Source organism: Polistes fuscatus, unplaced genomic scaffold, assembly GCF_010416935.1.
Source record: "Polistes fuscatus isolate 324 unplaced genomic scaffold, CU_Pfus_HIC Scaffold22, whole genome shotgun sequence".
NCBI classification, from domain to species: domain Eukaryota; kingdom Metazoa; phylum Arthropoda; class Insecta; order Hymenoptera; family Vespidae; genus Polistes; species Polistes fuscatus.
The window spans coordinates 304,391-320,792 of record NW_025113099.1 but is presented as its reverse complement, the minus strand read 5'-3'; the positions used below and the strand labels follow the sequence as shown (position 1 = coordinate 320,792).

The following is a 16,402-nucleotide window of genomic DNA, read 5'->3' as shown; positions in this document are numbered from 1 at the left end:
TCCCAATCTGATGCATATTTTCTTTATCTCCTACATTTTCCCTATCTTTTCTTGTTAAACACGTACGCCTATCCACTCTGTTAGCGGGCTTTAACTTTTTCGAATTGATTGAAAGTAATCTTAAAAGAATCTTTACAAGTTTCTACGTTAACATTTTTCTCCCAGATAAATTTTGTATCATTTGTTTCTTTCACATCATTTATAGCTTTGAATTCGTTTATTTTACCTTTCCTTTCGCAAAAAGTACTTTCACGATCTTCCGAGTTCCTATCATACTTTTTATGTTTGGAATATTTTCTATCATCAGTTTTATAATTCGTTCTTTCCTTAATTTTACTTCTACTTCTTTCATGTAATACAGATTTAGTGTCATGTAAACTAGAATATTTGTTTCCTCTACTTTTCGACGAATGAAAATCCGTAGTACCAAATTTTTCATTAGGTTTACTTTTATCTTTATAAGATCTGTCGGAAGTTATTGAAACATTGTCTTCTTTATCCTGAGAACTTCGTCTTCTGTCTCTATCTCTGTATTTATTTCTGTAGTCCTTGTTGTATCGATCATCATAATGTTTATATTTTCTGTCAGAGTGTTTCAAAACAGGCGATCTATTTCGTTTATGACTATTTATCTTTTTCACGATAATGTTCGATACTATCTTTGGAACAATTGTTATGATCATTCCTAGATTTTTTATAATATTCTTTTTCTTTTCTATAAGATGTGCTATGTGATCTTGAATCTTTATCATACTTCCTATTACTCCTAACATTTCTTTCTGTATAAGAATTCCTATTTAATTTATTTTTGTACTTGCCATTTTAAATACAAAACATACATCTTCATCAGAAATATTAGTTTTATCAATAAAATTACATACAACTTCTTTATTTTCTGAAATTGTATCATCCACATTTGAATTCAGTATACTAGGGTATGAATGATTTTCTTTGTCATCGATATTAATATGTGTGTTTTTTTCTTCTTCTTCTTCTTCTTCTTCTTCTTCTTCTTCTTCTTACGGCAACGTTCTGTATAAACAGTAGTACTAGCAGTATGAGGTACTGGTAACTTTTTAGAATGATACTTTGTATTACAAAATTGATTATTTAAATGCTCGTAATCTTCTGCTTGATCCTCATTGAGTTGATTAAAATTAACGCTTTCAAAATGTTGAAAATTTGTTTCAGAAGAATTACTGGCAACCGGATCATATTTATCGTTATTTGAATTAAAATTTGCTAACTTCGGCATCAAAGTTTTCTCATTCTCAGTGTACGTTTTTGCATGATTATATTCGTGTACGTTTTTTCCAGATAATTGCTGCACTGATTTGTTACAATCTTTCACATTTTTATTAAAATGACCCTTCCTAAAAGTCATTTCGTCAACTAGCTTTCTAAGCTCGGCTATCATTCCATCTTTACGTGAAATTTCAGCTTTTGCTGTTTTACGCAAAGAAGATAAGTTAACCTCTAAAGTTTTCTTAACTTTTTGGGTGTTTTCTAGTTGTAATTTAAGTTCGCTAACTTCTTTTATCAATTTTTCACATTTTCCAAAAATTTTTTCATTATCTTTAAAATCTGTTTCATCATTGTAACTAGGCAAGTCTTCATAGATGTCGATATCTTCGCTAATCTTTTGGTTTTTTTTTCTTCTACTTGACTGACTGTTAAATTTTCATCTTGCATCAAACAGAATTCTTTGATGCAATCGAGTCCGATAAGAAATTCATTGTCGAACTTTTCTTCGTCTACTATGTAAACCTTCATTTTTTTTCCATATTAAAAATTTTTATACTTAAAGTGATGAAACCACTAGCTCTTCTTATGCCATTGATCGTTTTAATCTTGTATTTTTTGGACTCATTGGATTTTTCGTTTTTGATTTTTAACAGTTTAGAACTGATTAACGAAATATTCGCACCAGAGTCATAAATTCCATTAACCTCCATTTTTTTATCCAATAATACCTTTACTTTGATCAATGGCAGCACCACTAGTATTTTTGGCTCTTCAACTTCCAGTTGTGAGTTATAAACAAATTTTATTAGGTGTACAAATAAGTTTCCGCCGTTTTAATGTAGATAGCGCGGCGCGGAGTTTCCGTTAACTTTCGCAGATGATATCCTGCTTAAAAATTAGTTTGGACGTTTAAGAACAACATAACCTATTAATATTATTTATTTCATATTGGTAAAATATAATTTTTTTTAGTTGAAAATGTCCAAATTTGAGCAAAATAAGCGTCATTTGCGGGAAATATTAGTTTACTTCTTTAATATAAAGAAATCTGCTGCTGAGGCGCATCGGTTGCTCGTAGAAGCATATGGTGAGACTGCTTTGAGTGAGAGAACGTGTCGTGAGTGGTTTCAAAAGTTTAAAAACGGTGATTTCGACGAAGTAGACAAAGATCGCAGTGAAAGGCAAAAAATTTACGAGGATGCAGAATTGTAGGAAATATTGGAGGAAGATTCATCTCAAACACAAAAAGAACTTGCTGTAACATTTGAAGTCACTCAGCAAGCAGTCTCACATCGTTTAAAATCATTAGGAATAATTAATAAACAAGGAAATTGGGTTCCGTACGAATTAAAGTAGAGAGATATTGAACGCCGATTATGCTTAAGTGAAATACTGCTTGCTAGACATAAAAAAAAGGGTTTTTTACATCGTATCATCACTGGTGACGAGAAATGGATACATTATGATAATCTAAAAAGAAGAAAATCATGGGGATTACCAAGCCATGCGTCAACATCAACAGCAAAACCGAATATTCACGGAAAAAAACTCATGCTGTGTATTTGGTGGGATCAGCTGGGTGTAGTGTATTATGAGTTGCTTAATCCAAGCGAAACAATCACCGGAGCCCTCTATCGAACACAATTAATGAGATTGAGCCGAGCTCTGAAGGAAAAACGCCCTCAATACTATTCTAGACACGAAAAAATTATTCTCCTGCATGACAATGCTCGTCCACATGTAGCGGCTCCCGTGAAAAATTATTTGGAAACACTTGATTGGGAAGTGCTACCCCACCCGCCGTATTCACCAGACATTGCACCGTCCGATTATCACCTATTTCGGTCCATGGCACATGCTCTGTCGGAGCAGCGGTTCAAATCATATGAAGATACCAAAAATTGGGTTGATTCGTGGATAGCCTCAAAAGACAAGGAGTTCTTCCGACGTGGGATCCGAATATTGCCTGAGAGATGGGAAAAAGTCATTGCAAGTGATGGACAGTATTTTAAATAACCTTAAAATTACCATTCTTCTAGAATAAATACTTAATTTTTAATAAAAAACTGCGGAAACTTATTTGTACACCTAATATTGGATTTTTTTCTTCCTCTTTATCCGTTTTTGTTCTGAACCAGCAAACGCTTTCGTGGTGGTATCTATTTTTTTTACCCATTAATTCGCATATTTTACAGGGATTTTCTTTTTCTACTTTATTTTTGTAAGTTGGGGGTGGATTTTTTTCCTCACTGAAGTCTTTTTTTTCTACTAAGTATTCCAGACTTTTGATCCTTTTTAACAGATCTCTCGTTCCTTTAATTTCGTTTCGGTCAATTCTATCCGAGATGTATTCTGGCAGACTAATGGCTATCAATAATATCATCATTTCCTCATTCATCTTTTTATCTACTTCCAGAAGTATTTTTTCTTTTTTTAATAATTAGTCCAATAATGAGCCACCTATATATTTATAATTTATAGCATACCTTGCTGTTGACCATCCCTTATGTAAGTAAGTTTCCACGAAATCTTCTTTCCAATCTGCCCAACTCGAATTTATGGAGTGTTTCATCAACATTGAATTGTACCAGTCCACACAAGAACCTTCTAAGAATAATCTCAGAATTTTTATCTTTTCCTCATCTCGTTGCACATCTAGGCGTTCGCATTATCTTTCGAATATATCTATCCATTGGGTAACATTTGTATTTTTGTTCGAGAATATTTCTAACATGAACCTTTCTTAAGATGCCTTAATTGTCCTCTTTTGTTCAGTCGTTGTTTGGTGATCACTACTTAAAGTTTGTTTCAGATCGTTTGAATTATTAGCCTTCGGTTCTTCCCATCTTTCTTCTAATAACATATCCCCGAACTGGATATTACCCCCTTCATCAATATATTTAGCCCGCAACTCAGAGTTCAATAAAAACCACGCGTTTTTCTTCTGATTCCTTTTTAAATTTGCGTTTTTAACTTTCTTAAAAGTATCGGTTTTTATTAATTCCGTGTATAAGTTTCCATCCTGCAATTCTCCTGGTAGGTCGAAAGTTTCGCCGTCTGGTGTTGTAATGGAAGTCACTAATAGCGCGTTCGATTTCTTGTCTGTGGCTGCTTTCATGGTAAATTCGAAACGTAATTTCTCCATTTTTCTTCAGTCTTTTTTGAATTTTAACGTACAAAAATGTCATCTTATAAGACTATTTATGGTGTAGGTCGAGTACAGTTAAAAACAAAATTGTGTTTATGTAACGAGAAGATTTAAACTTTTATTTTCAAACTTATGTTACAATGAACCTTTTTAAGATGCCTTAATTGTCTCTTTTTTTCAGTCGTGTTTGGTGATCACTACTAAGTTTGTTTCAGACTCGTTTGAATTATAGCCTCGGTTCTTCCCATCTTCTCTTCTAATCAACATATCCCCGAACTATTTACCCCCTTCTCAATATTTAGCCCGCAACTCGCGTTCAATAAAAACCACGCGTTTTTCTTCTGATTCCTTTTTAAATTTGCGTTTTTAACTTTCTTAAAAGTATCGCGTTTTACTTAATTCCGTGTATAGTTCACATCCTGCATTCTCTGGTAGGTCGAAAGTTTCGCCGTCTGGTGTTTGTAATGGAAGTCACTAATAGCGCGTTCGATTTCTTGTTTGTGGCTGCCTTTCATGGTAAATTCGATAACGTAATTCTCCATTTTTCTTCAGTTCTTTTTTGAATTTTAACGTACAAAAATGTCATCTTATAAGAGTTGGTATACAAATTCACTGGATTGAGATTTGAAGGGGAAGTACGTTGAACATATTATTTAAAATGTTCTTACACTTGATTAAGCATAAATCAGTAGGTACGAAATAAAAATTTATCAGATTTATTATTTCCATTTAATTTATAACAAATAAGTTATTACAGTATATACAGTTAACATGTGACGCTTAAACTCCATGAATGGGTAGGCAATCAGCAGTCTTAACTTTAAACATTAATCTTTTTTTTGAATTATAAATACTTTCAATTTCCATTTAATTTAACACCAATCGGTGCACATTTTTGGTTGAACCTGTCTTTTAGCTAACAAATAGATTCGACGGTTTCCCACACGTGACACGCACATATAGTTGCCCATGAGAAAAACATGGATTTTCCAATCTAAACCACAAATGGACATTGTTGACCTTGAGATTTATTTATAGACATGGCGAAGCTAAACGGATGGGAAACTGTAGCCTTTTAAAGGGTATGGTAAGAATCTGATGGTATCATCGGAATACGTGGCAGCAGGACCACTTTCCTTTAAACTTCCCAGCCAAAATGGTTGCTTCAAGAATGTTTCCGGTCTCTTTTTGATGACCAAACGCGTACCGTTACATAATTGAGGTGGATTCAAATTATGGAGGAGAATAATAGGGGAACCATCTTTAATCGAAGATTGATGTGGTGGCATTCCAGGATATCTAATGAATTAAAATTCAATCGGAAAATTTACACTTTCATTTTCATCAACAACAGATCGATTGATTTAAAAGACATCAGATCGCCTGGGTAACAACTGTTGTATATGGAAGTTAATTTCGTCAACATCAACGTTTTTGGCTGCCAAAATCGCCCGTTGACTAAGCCATTCATGTGATATTACTTACATGTATAAATTGAAATTATTGTTCCTGTGCTCCTACTGTGGCTATGTCTCGTTCTCCTGCTGCTCTTGTTCTTATGATATTCTCTTGAAGACGTTCGTTACACTGTTCTTGAGATTCTTGTGCATGACCTTCTGCTGTCCTGATTCTTTGAGCTGGATTTCTTGATTCAATTTGTTCTGCCAACTAATATGCTCTTTTAATATTTTTAATATAATACGTTTGCGTCGTGCCTCTCTGGTGCTCGCGTTGTTGAGGTTAGATTTTTTCCGTGGCATTTGACTGAAAATAATAAATTAATCGTTTAAATATGAGAAAAAAAAAATTGAAAATCATATTGAAATAATAAGTTCTAAATATTTTTTAATAGAGGTTAAATAAAAACAATAAAAAAAAATATTTGTACAACTATCGAAAAAGTGTAGGAAATTGTGTATCATTTTTGCATTGACATTTTAATTAAATTTTATAATTATGTGATAATACTTACATACATATATTCAAATTAAATTATAAAGTTTTTATCAATGAAGCACAAATAAGTAAAAAACAGGATTAATTTCACTGTATTATCTTCATTATAATATGAATGCAATTTACACTTCAGTCTAAGTAACACGTGGCCAGCTATGCTAATACCAGAAATTTAAAAAGTGGAAATAATTGAATTATACGGTATTTCGTTCACTACAAAATAAATTTAATTAATTTTATAGCGTCAACAACACGTGGTAATTATGCTGTTAAAATGTAGCTTATATGACACGTTTTTTTTTTTTTTTTTTATTAGAAAAATAAGGTACAAGGCGTTGGTGTAAACCAATATAGCCAACTTTACAAACTTATATTATATACTGTACATTTTCACCGCTCTTACATTTAAAATATAAAATTATTAAATATATAGAATGATACATGTATAGGTTAATAGGGCTTATGCCATATCACAGTTGAATAATGATCCCATCTTAGAAATAAAAATTCATAAGGTTTACATTTTTTTTTTTTTTTAAAAAAAAACATTGATACATTGCACGAATACAGTATATAAAAATTATAGCGATGGTTAATAAGATATTTAGTACTTATCAGTATGCTTATTTTGTTCATTTAAAATACGTTCATCTTAACCAACCACAAGTTTGCTTATTAAAGACAAATAGACTTGGAAATAGCTATATACAGAATGACATTCATTTTCCTTTAGAGTTATTGAATAAAAAAAAAAAAAAAACATAATAAATAAATTTCTTAATAGATGATAAAAAAGTACTTAGGCAATTAATAATTCCCTGACTCAAGCTGCTTAAAAGAGATTCAACATTGTAAGGGCCTTGACCTATATTAGTACTTAATGCTTTAATAAAACCAGCTCTTTGAGATTCGTATAGAGGACACTGAAATAGAATGTGGTTCGGGGTTTCTTCTGGTGCTCCACAGGCACAAGCAGGCGACTGTACAATCTTATATTTGGCTAAGCAGGAATTAAGCGAGTGATGACCACTTCGTAGTCTGCTAATGGAGACCACTGAGCGTCTATTTAGTTTAAACTTGCTGAACCAGGGCTTGGAGTTTGCTTGTAGTATATAAGACTGTAAGCGTTTCGATATTAATGTCGTGAGTTCGGTTATTTCGACGCATGAATGAGCGAGATAGGGAAGGATAGATAAATCAATTAACACAATTTTACGCGGTATGAAACACTTGCTTCGGCATAAAAACTCTCACGAAGTTAAGAGAAAAGCCGGGGCAAGCTATGACTTTATTTAATCCTATAATACAGTAAATAGTAGTCTCTTATTTCTTCTCTGACTAGAGAACTCTCTTACCTTCGTCTCCACTACAAATATGTAACTTATCGTAGCCTACTTAGATGCGTTATCCGGTCTTCAAAACACGTTAATCTCGCTTCCAACACCTTCCACGTGGGGTAGCCTTTTCCTTCACAAATTTATCCTCGGCAGGTCGACTGGTAAAAACTGTAATAGGCACCGTGACTGTCGGTGACAAGCGTAGTTGTGCTTTTTGCACAACTCCTTCAAAGCGAAGTAACAGTGCGGTCGTGTGCTAGCACGACCCCATCGAACTTAATAATGAGCGCGGTTGAGTCTATGCAAAACCCCTTCTACTTGGCCAAGTGCATGGTTGTGTCTATGCACAACCCCCTCCTATTTAGTAAAAAAGCTCGGTTGCGGCTATGCCCAACCCTTTCAAACTTATCAGTCGACAACTCGAAAGAACGCCACAAGAAACAGCTCTTACTTCAAAGAAACCAATATGGCGCCACTGTACCTTATCAGCAAACGAATAGTCCTTTTCAATATCCAGAATCGGTCTGTCGCTTGCGCTCTCGAGCCAGGGCCTACGCACCCATCTCCCCTCTCCCAAGTACCTTAAGACCCACGCGCACGTACCTTGCCGGCTAAAGCCGGTCCTATATGTATCTCTAATGCCCCCTCGCGCCCTCATAACTCAACTAAGGCAACCGTACCCGATCCTATTTAGAATGTAATTCTAACCAATTTAATATCCCAACGCCGTCGCTATCTAACCTATTCGGCGCGCAATACGAATTGGTCAAATTCCCTAATTTCACCGAACAGAGTTATTAGTATAGTAGAAATTTCTGTAGTAATTTCCCTTATCTGTATTAGTAAACATAAACCATTTGTGAAACTCCGACCACATAAGGTCTTTTCCCATCTTTTTGAAGTCACTCGCGGGGAGATGAAGATTGGTGTCTTTCCCTGAGTAAATGGCCTTTTTAGCAACCCTGTCTGCTGCCTCGTTACCACTAATGCCGCAGTGCGCGGGAATCCAGAAGAGTTTGATTCTTTTACCCCTCAAGCTCAATTTTCTTGAAAGTTCTCTAATTACAAGTATCAAGTACGACTTCTTGCCCAAGGCCTTGTCCGACACTAGTGCCTGTAAAACGCTTTTAGAGTCTGAAAAAATGGCAAAGCATCTAAACGGGGATTCCTCAATAAATTTAAGAGATTCATAAATAGCCAACGCTTCGAGAGTGAAGATTGATGCGTGTTTGGGAGCTCTAAACTCTATTTCTATCGATTCTAATGGCAGAACCACCGCGAAGCCTCCGAATGGAGCGTTTTCCGTTTTGGAACCGTCCGTGAAAATACATGTCCAGCCACCTAGATACTCCTCGAAGATGTCACAGAAGAGCTCCTGACACCCCATGGAACTACTAATCTCTTCGCCCTCCGCGAAGGAAACTTGTGGATGATACCAAATTGCCTCAAACCCGACACTGTAACATAAGGGACTACTTGACGACCTGATGAGGTGCCTATGTGGTTCAATTGCTCGGAAACATTCAACAAAGTTCACCGGGCCATCTCTATTGATTATTGTGGGGTTATCCTCCAAGTTCATTATTTCTTGAAGGATTTGTAAGTTCCTGTGATCTTCTCTGGAAGAGGATCTAGCCAAGAAGTTGAACGTCAAGTACCGGAATCTTATATTGAGGGGAGGTTCCTTGGCCTCAGCTAAGATTGCATTACATGGGGTGGATGAAGAATAGCCTAACGATGCCCTGAGGCTTCTGACTTGAATCCTGTCAAACTTAGCTTTCTCGGTTTTAGTCAAATTAAACAACACTAGTCCACCATACTCCAGTCTGGAACGAATTAAAGCTCTATAAACCCCAATAAGAAGCATAGGGTCTGCTCCCCACCAAGTACGCCTTAAACAGTTAATTGTCTTCAAGGCATTCCGGCATTTTTTGTCAACGTTTTCTATGTGGTGTTTCCAGCTCAAATGGGCTTGAAGATCCACGCCAAGAAACCGAACTACCTCTGAGTTACTGATTGGTGATCCCTTAACAACAATATTCCAACCTAGAGGCTCTGTCCTTCTATTATTCTTTCTGTTGAAGATACAAAATTGAGTTTTTCTGACAGATAAGTCCAACCCCAGATCATTCAAATAGTAGCAAACATTATCCATAGCCTCCTCGACGCGCTCTATAGCGGTTTTGGTATTTTGATGATTAGAATAAATACATGCGTCATCGGCATATTGCAAAATGTTACACCCAAAGACACCATTTATCCTTTCTTCTAATTCTATTACATATAAAGCATATAGTATTGGGCTGAGGACACTTCCCTGAGGTAACCCTCTAAAAACTTTATAAGATTCATCTATTTCACCAAATTTAAAATGCAAACTTCTCTCTGAAACGAGATTATATATAAATAATAGCGTGTTAGATGGGAAACCCAACTTCTTAAGCTTGGACAGTAGCACGTTAGGTAGGACATTGTCGTAGGCACCTTTGATATCTAAAAAAAGAGCGGCAATACATTCACCTGACTTAAAGGCTTTGATAATATCCGCACATAGAATAGACAGGTTATCCGCACAGGATCTTCCTTTTCTAAAACCATTATGAGAGCTAGGAAGGGCATTCTTATGTTCGAGCCACCAACTGATACGATTATTCAATATTTTTTCCATGATCTTAGCCATACAGGGAGCAAGAGAGATCGGACGGAACTTATTTTTTTCCCCTTTGGGAATAAAGAAAATGGCATATTGATGCCATTCTTGAGGAAATTCTTTTGACTCAAAGATTTGATTAAATAAATCAAAAAGGAGCACCTGAGCTTCATCCGGCAAATGTACAATCATCTTGTAGTCTATACCATCCAATCCTGGGCTAGATGACAGTTTTAGCTCGGACAGCACGAACTGTAGTTCATCGCGTATGAAAGCTAAGTCGAGGAAAGGATCTGCAGTATCAGAATTGAGACACGGTCTGTGATTTGGTACCCAAGGCGGACAGAGTTCTTCGATCATAACCTTCACTGCACTAATTTTATTCTTATCATACTCGTTGGCATTCTCTCTATAATTCCATCTGTTTTGGAAACCCTTAATAGTGTTCCAAAGGAACTTAGGATTGGTATTTTTAGACAGGCTAGCACAAAAGTTCTTGAAACTTTCTTTCTTGATCCGTCTCAAACAAACCAGAGCTTCAGCCTGGGCTTTTTTGTACGCGATGAAGTTGTCACACGATCTATTAGCTTTGAACTTAAGTAATGCCGCCTTACGCAACCTTACTAACCTATCGCATTCCTTATTCCACCATGCTGACGGAGGAGATTTGGATTTAGACTTAGACTGGTGGGGTTTTCCATCTAGCTTTCTAGTGGCAGAGGGACAAGCTTGCTGAATACCACTCTCTAAAGTGGCAGTAAAGAAAGAGTACTTTGTTTGGATGTCATTCTCTGAAGACATTAACTCAACCAGGTCAGAAATTTTCTCACTTATGCAAGACTTATATATTGACCAGTCTACCGCCGAATTATATAACCTGTTAGATTTTCTGCGTTCACAACCGGCCTGGACTCGGCCGTCACATCTAATAAAAATAGGGATGTGATCACTTCCCCAATAATCCGAGCCTGTTTTCCACTCGAAAAGCAAAGCTGAGTTACAATCGACAAACGTTAAATCAACCGTAGATTCAGCGCCTGATGAGGAACTTAAGAAAGTAGGAGAACCATCGTTCAGACAAGCGACATCTCTGATATCCAAAGCTTCCACAAGGGACCTCCCTTCCGCACAATCAGACCGATGCACCCACAGTGAGTGATGGGCATTAAAATCCCCCCCAATTAAATAACTATCGGAGAATTGATCAAAAAATAGATCAGCCTTAACAGACGACGCAGTGCCTGGGGGTCTATAGCAGGAAACTACAGTAAAAGGTTTCCCATTTAAATTCAGTCTAATACAACATGTCTCAATCTTACCATTGCAATCAAACAAATCCCGAACAACAGAGTATCTCAAAGTACTTCTTACCATAATCTTTACACCTCCTCCATTACCACGAGCACGGTCACTCCTTACAACGTCAAACCCCTTAGCATATATGATATCCTTCTTCTTGAGCCAGGTCTCTGAAATAAGAAAAATATCAACATTTCTAGAATTTTGTAAAAGTTCATTTAATTTAGGTTTAATACTGCGGGCGTTCCATTGAACTATACTTATCGAGTGAGCTTGTCTACAGTCCTTATTTCGTGCGTCCATGATTCTTGAGGTGAATCTCCACCGCCTTCCTCAAATGTTTGATTAGTAACTCGACATCTGTTGACATCATAAATGCCCGTAGTAACTCTTCAAGGGCTTCCCCAATACGTGCAGCTCCACCGGTTTCCTTGCCACCTGTCTCCGAACCCTTCAGGTCCACCAGGGGAGGTTTTGAATTTGGTCGACTCCAAGTAGGAGTGGCGGCCGTAATTGTCGTGTTCTCAGTTTCTTTTGTCCGCAGACTAGGAAAGTCTTCCTGGGTGCCGCGAAAGTGGAAGTTTTTCTGCTTGAGTTGTAAGTCCTTATTGGGATTTACCAGTCTTTTTGCCTCGGGAAACGACAGATTGTCGCGAGTCATAATCTTCTTAATCTCCATCTCAGCATTTCTGTTCGGGCATTTATTGTCCAGAGTGTGGTGATCTCCACCACAATTGACGCATTTCTTATCATTATGGCACTGATCATGGCCCAGACATTCAATTTGACTACATGACAAACATACTTTTTGGCCCTTACATTTGTCCTTGATGTGACCAAATTTACCACAGTTGAAACAGATTCTTACTGGTGGAATATAATCGCTGACTGGAAGTAAACCTCCCCATAGTCTGATTTGCCTGGGTAATACTGATGAGCTGAAGGTGATAAAAACTGTTGAAGATTTGATCCACTTATGCTTGTCTGCTGAGGGCTTGTTTTTTTTCTTTTTTAATCGATGAATATCAGAGACCACGGTGTTTTTGTTCTCCTCTTGGACACACTTTTTTAATTCTTCTAAACTCATGTCGACGGGGATGTCCCTGACCACTCCTTTCTTAAATCGCAGGTACATTGGCACGAATGCCTCCAGGCCGTTCTTCTCCAGGTTAAGGTTGGATAAGCAGTTATTAGCAGCTTCTCTTAAATTAAATGTTAGGCGCCATGTATTTCTAGAACTCTCAGCAATGTTGTCGAACCGAATATTGTTATTCGCTAATTTACGGACTAATTTAATGGCTTTAATGGGTTTAGACTTGACTAGCTCACCAGTGGTTTTGATGTACAACGCGAAGCGGCCTCTTTCCTGTCGGCTGTATTTAAAACGGTCTCTAATTTTATCACCCTTGTCGTCCATCCTCGTGTTATTATGTACATTCCTCAAGAAGTCATTCTTATCACTATTATTAACCTCAAGTGACGTGTTATCATTCATAACTACATCCTCTAGTTTTTTTCGTCGATGTTGTCTACGATGCGGTCATCGCTGTCAGTTTTGCGTTTTTTGCTATCTATCTCAGATATTTTGCCGGCGTCACTGGTGCGGGTTACTCCCGCATGCATCTTAGTACCTGAGAACTGAGCGAAATTACACTTGCTCGAACCAGCTTTTTTCCCTTTGACGTACTCTTTCATTAAATTATCCAAATTCGCGAGGTCAGTACGTGGGAGGCATTCGCCTCCCTAGCTGTTAACCGCGTGGTTAGACGCCAAATTGAGGTTAGGAACGACTATCGTAGTAGAATTAGTCTTGTAACCACGGTTACGTGTCAGATTTCCTACCTGGATGACCAGGATCTATGTTTCAAAATATCTCTGCTTGTGGTGATAATTAAAGGTGACTAATATATTAAATCAGATTAACAAAAGTAAATTCACACTTTCCCTCATTTTTTGATTAAATTACATTGCCATATGACACGTTCGTAGATTTACCATAGCAGCGCCATCTATTGATTACTTACTCAACCCAGTCGAAAGGTATCGACATCTGTTAGAATCATTTGGAGTTAACAGATAATTGTGACTATATAATTTCAAACCGTTTCATTTTGATAACGTTTCCTATTTCTTCGTTAGAATTTCGTTAATGGAAAGACGTTGTAACATAAGAAAATTATTTGGATAAGGTTTAAACAAAAAATTCTTTCGATAATTCAAAAGTAGACAAGGAGGTGGTGGTGGGTTGGGGGGGAGATGGAATCACGCCGAAGTGTAAAACGAAAGTAGAGAGAGAGGAGGGAGGAAAGGAAGAGAGGGACGAAAAGGCGGGAGGGAGGGAGTCTCGTTCGCGTCTCCCTCCCGCCCTTCCTCGTCCTACCTAGCTAGCTACAACCCCCACCTACATGCACCACTACTACTACCACCACAACCATCACCACCTTCCAAGCCCGAAATGCATAAGTTAAGAATATTTCACGGAGTGGAAAACTTTGGAATAATATAGTGTTCGGTCGCCAAGCAGGCGCGCGCGGCTGCTACGAAGTTTCGTAATATATTACACGTGTAAACGTCTCATGCAGGTTCGTGCACGTTGGCGCCTGCACTAGTGTGAGTGCGTGCGGATGTTTGTTTAGGATATCGATATTCTTAAGATTAAGTGTGAGGAACAGAGGCTGTATGCGTCACCCGGGGAGGGAGGCCGATTCTTCGTTGTTCGATGGAAAAGTATAAAAGGGCAGTCGGACAATACGGGTAGTGGTAGGAAGTAGCAGTGAGTTAGTCTTATGTTCTTATGTGTTGGGGAGTTTACAAATTTCAGAAGTGGGATTCAAACTCGCTAAATTAGATATTCAGAAGACAGTTTGAGGAACGTAGGTGGAACGGCAACGAGTCGTTTAGAGATTACCTACATGACAAAAATGATTCTGGGTTACCGAATTCCCCTCCCAGAACAAGAAATTTTGGAGTATGCGATAGACGGCATTCCAGACATTGCATTAAGAAACCAGGCCCGGATGATTGGTTTCCGAGACCAGGTGTCGTTGCTGACGGCTTTCGAAAGTATTACGCTATACGCCGGGTTAAGGATGCGAGCGACGGGCCCTCGAAGTCCTACAAAATACGAAGAAAGGCGGCCGACGGGAGAAGGAAGAAGAAAACCGATCGACCATAAGAGGCCGTCGGAGGAAAATTATGCCAGATGCTTCAACTGTGGAGAGACAGGACATTTTGCGGGGAACTGCCCCCGTCCGAAGAGGGAAAGAGGCAGCTGCTACAAGTGCGGTAAACATGGACATCTTAGACCAGAATGCCCGGAGTAGGGTGGCGAAGTCCACAGCGTCACTAGGAACGTGACCACCGATGACGACTACATCAGGAAGATAACTTATGATGTCGATTAAGGCAATATACACTACATCTTAGTTTTAGACACCTTATTGGATTCCGGCAGCCCCGTGAGTTTCATAAAGAAAGGGTTAGTGATGGGACCGATCAACTCTGCGCCGGAACTCGGAAGTGAATATTATGGTATTAATCATAGTCGTCTGCAAGTACACGGCTCGATACAAGTTAGTTTAAAATTAGATGACGGCAAAAGGGTTGACACTTGTCTGTTGGTAGTACCGGATACTACAATGGTGAACTCCGTTATTTTAGGTCGCGACGCATTAAAAAGATGTGGATTAGTTTTTAAAAGAAAAGATAAGCGCTCCGAAGAAGAGGTAGTGATAGATCAGATTATGAATATAGAAATAGATGATTCCACCGATAATCAAATTACCGAATTAGACATTAATCCCAAAATCGCGGTGGAAAAACAAAATGAATTAAAGGAAATCTTAAAGGTAAATTACTTAGATGCACCTCGTCCGGAAAAGCCTAGAATAAGCATGGAGCCGAAATTAACATTACAAGAGCATAAGCCATTTCATTTATCTCTCCGTCGCTTATCGTTTGTCGAGAAAAACCAAGTTAGGGAAATAATAGGAGATTTGCTAGAAAGAGGAATAATTCGACTGAGCGAATCGGATTACGTGTCCCCTATTGTGTTAGTCAAAAAGAAAAACGGTAAGAATAGGATGTGCGTCGATTACCGCGCGTTAAATAAAGTCACAATAAGCGAACGCGATTTAAAAGCAATTAGGAATAAGGCCGAAAATAGAATGGCTGAGAAGCAAAATTATAACAAGAGGTATTATGATAAACGCCATCATAAGATACGGTCAGAATTTAATGTCGGTGATTATTTGGTGGTAAGGAATTTTGATAGCACTGTAGGGATTGGAAAAAAACTGATACCAAAATTTAGGGGTCCGTACGAAGTTATAAAAAAAAAATTACGAAACGATGGATATGTAGTTGCCGATATAAGAGGCTTCCAAATATCTCAAAGACCGTATCAGGGAACATGGGAATATTGTAACATGCGTCCCTGGCGAGGAACAGAACAGGCCAAAGAATAGAGAGAGAAGAGAACAATCTCGAGTTTATATTTAGTATACATTTTCCTTATGATTAAAACTCAATTGCATTATGTTTCTTTTCATTTCCTTTTTAAGATTATCACCGATATCGCATCTCGCTTCATGTTTGTAAGAATGAATATTATTTTAGTTATTGATTAGATCAAACAAAAAAAAAAAGGAAAAAAAAAGAGAGGAAAAAGGAGAGAGAAATTTTGTATCCGAGCAATTGTATTTCTTATGTATGGATTATCTTATATTCTTATTCTTTCAGTAGGCCAGTCAACGCGGGCCTAACTTC

General features: G+C 37.5%; 2 protein-coding genes across 2 annotated transcripts; both read right to left on the bottom strand.

Moving 5' to 3' along the window:
- Positions 1-80: 80 nt before the first annotated feature.
- Positions 81-1,955, bottom strand: LOC122517898 (myb-like protein F). The gene is made up of 4 exons (XM_043636514.1): positions 1,802-1,955; positions 1,024-1,533; positions 227-793; positions 81-142 (listed from the first exon to the last, which is right to left on the bottom strand). Exons 1-4 carry the CDS (start codon positions 1,953-1,955, stop codon positions 81-83), a joined length of 1,293 nt encoding a protein of 430 aa, XP_043492449.1.
- A 3,938-nt stretch (positions 1,956-5,893) lies between these two features.
- On the bottom strand, positions 5,894-13,130 carry LOC122517897. The gene is made up of 4 exons (XM_043636513.1): positions 11,933-13,130; positions 8,477-11,805; positions 7,149-7,467; positions 5,894-6,054 (listed from the first exon to the last, which is right to left on the bottom strand). Exons 1-4 carry the CDS (start codon positions 13,128-13,130, stop codon positions 5,894-5,896), a joined length of 5,007 nt encoding a protein of 1,668 aa, XP_043492448.1.
- Between the last annotated feature and the right edge of the window lie 3,272 nt (positions 13,131-16,402).

What these genes read in the sequence shown, in the direction of transcription:
- LOC122517898 (XM_043636514.1), bottom strand. Translation starts at nt 1,955, where the DNA reads ATGGAGGTTAATGGAATTTATGACTCTGGTGCGAATATTTCGTTAATC. An exon ending in TAGTGGTTTCATCACTTTAA is followed by an intron (nt 1,534 to 1,801) that starts GTATAAAAATTT and finishes AATTGATAAAAG; the next exon opens with AAGTTAGCGAACTTAAATTA. An exon ending in TGTTTATACAGAACGTTGCC is followed by an intron (nt 794 to 1,023) that starts GTAAGAAGAAGA and finishes TAAATTAAATAG; the next exon opens with GAATTCTTATACAGAAAGAA.
- LOC122517897 (XM_043636513.1), bottom strand. Translation starts at nt 13,130, where the DNA reads ATGAATGATAACACGTCACTTGAGGTTAATAATAGTGATAAGAATGAC. An exon ending in TCACCTCAAGAATCATGGAC is followed by an intron (nt 11,806 to 11,932) that starts GCACGAAATAAG and finishes TTCTTATTTCAG; the next exon opens with AGACCTGGCTCAAGAAGAAG. An exon ending in TCTACTATACTAATAACTCT is followed by an intron (nt 7,468 to 8,476) that starts GTTCGGTGAAAT and finishes AAACGCTTACAG; the next exon opens with TCTTATATACTACAAGCAAA.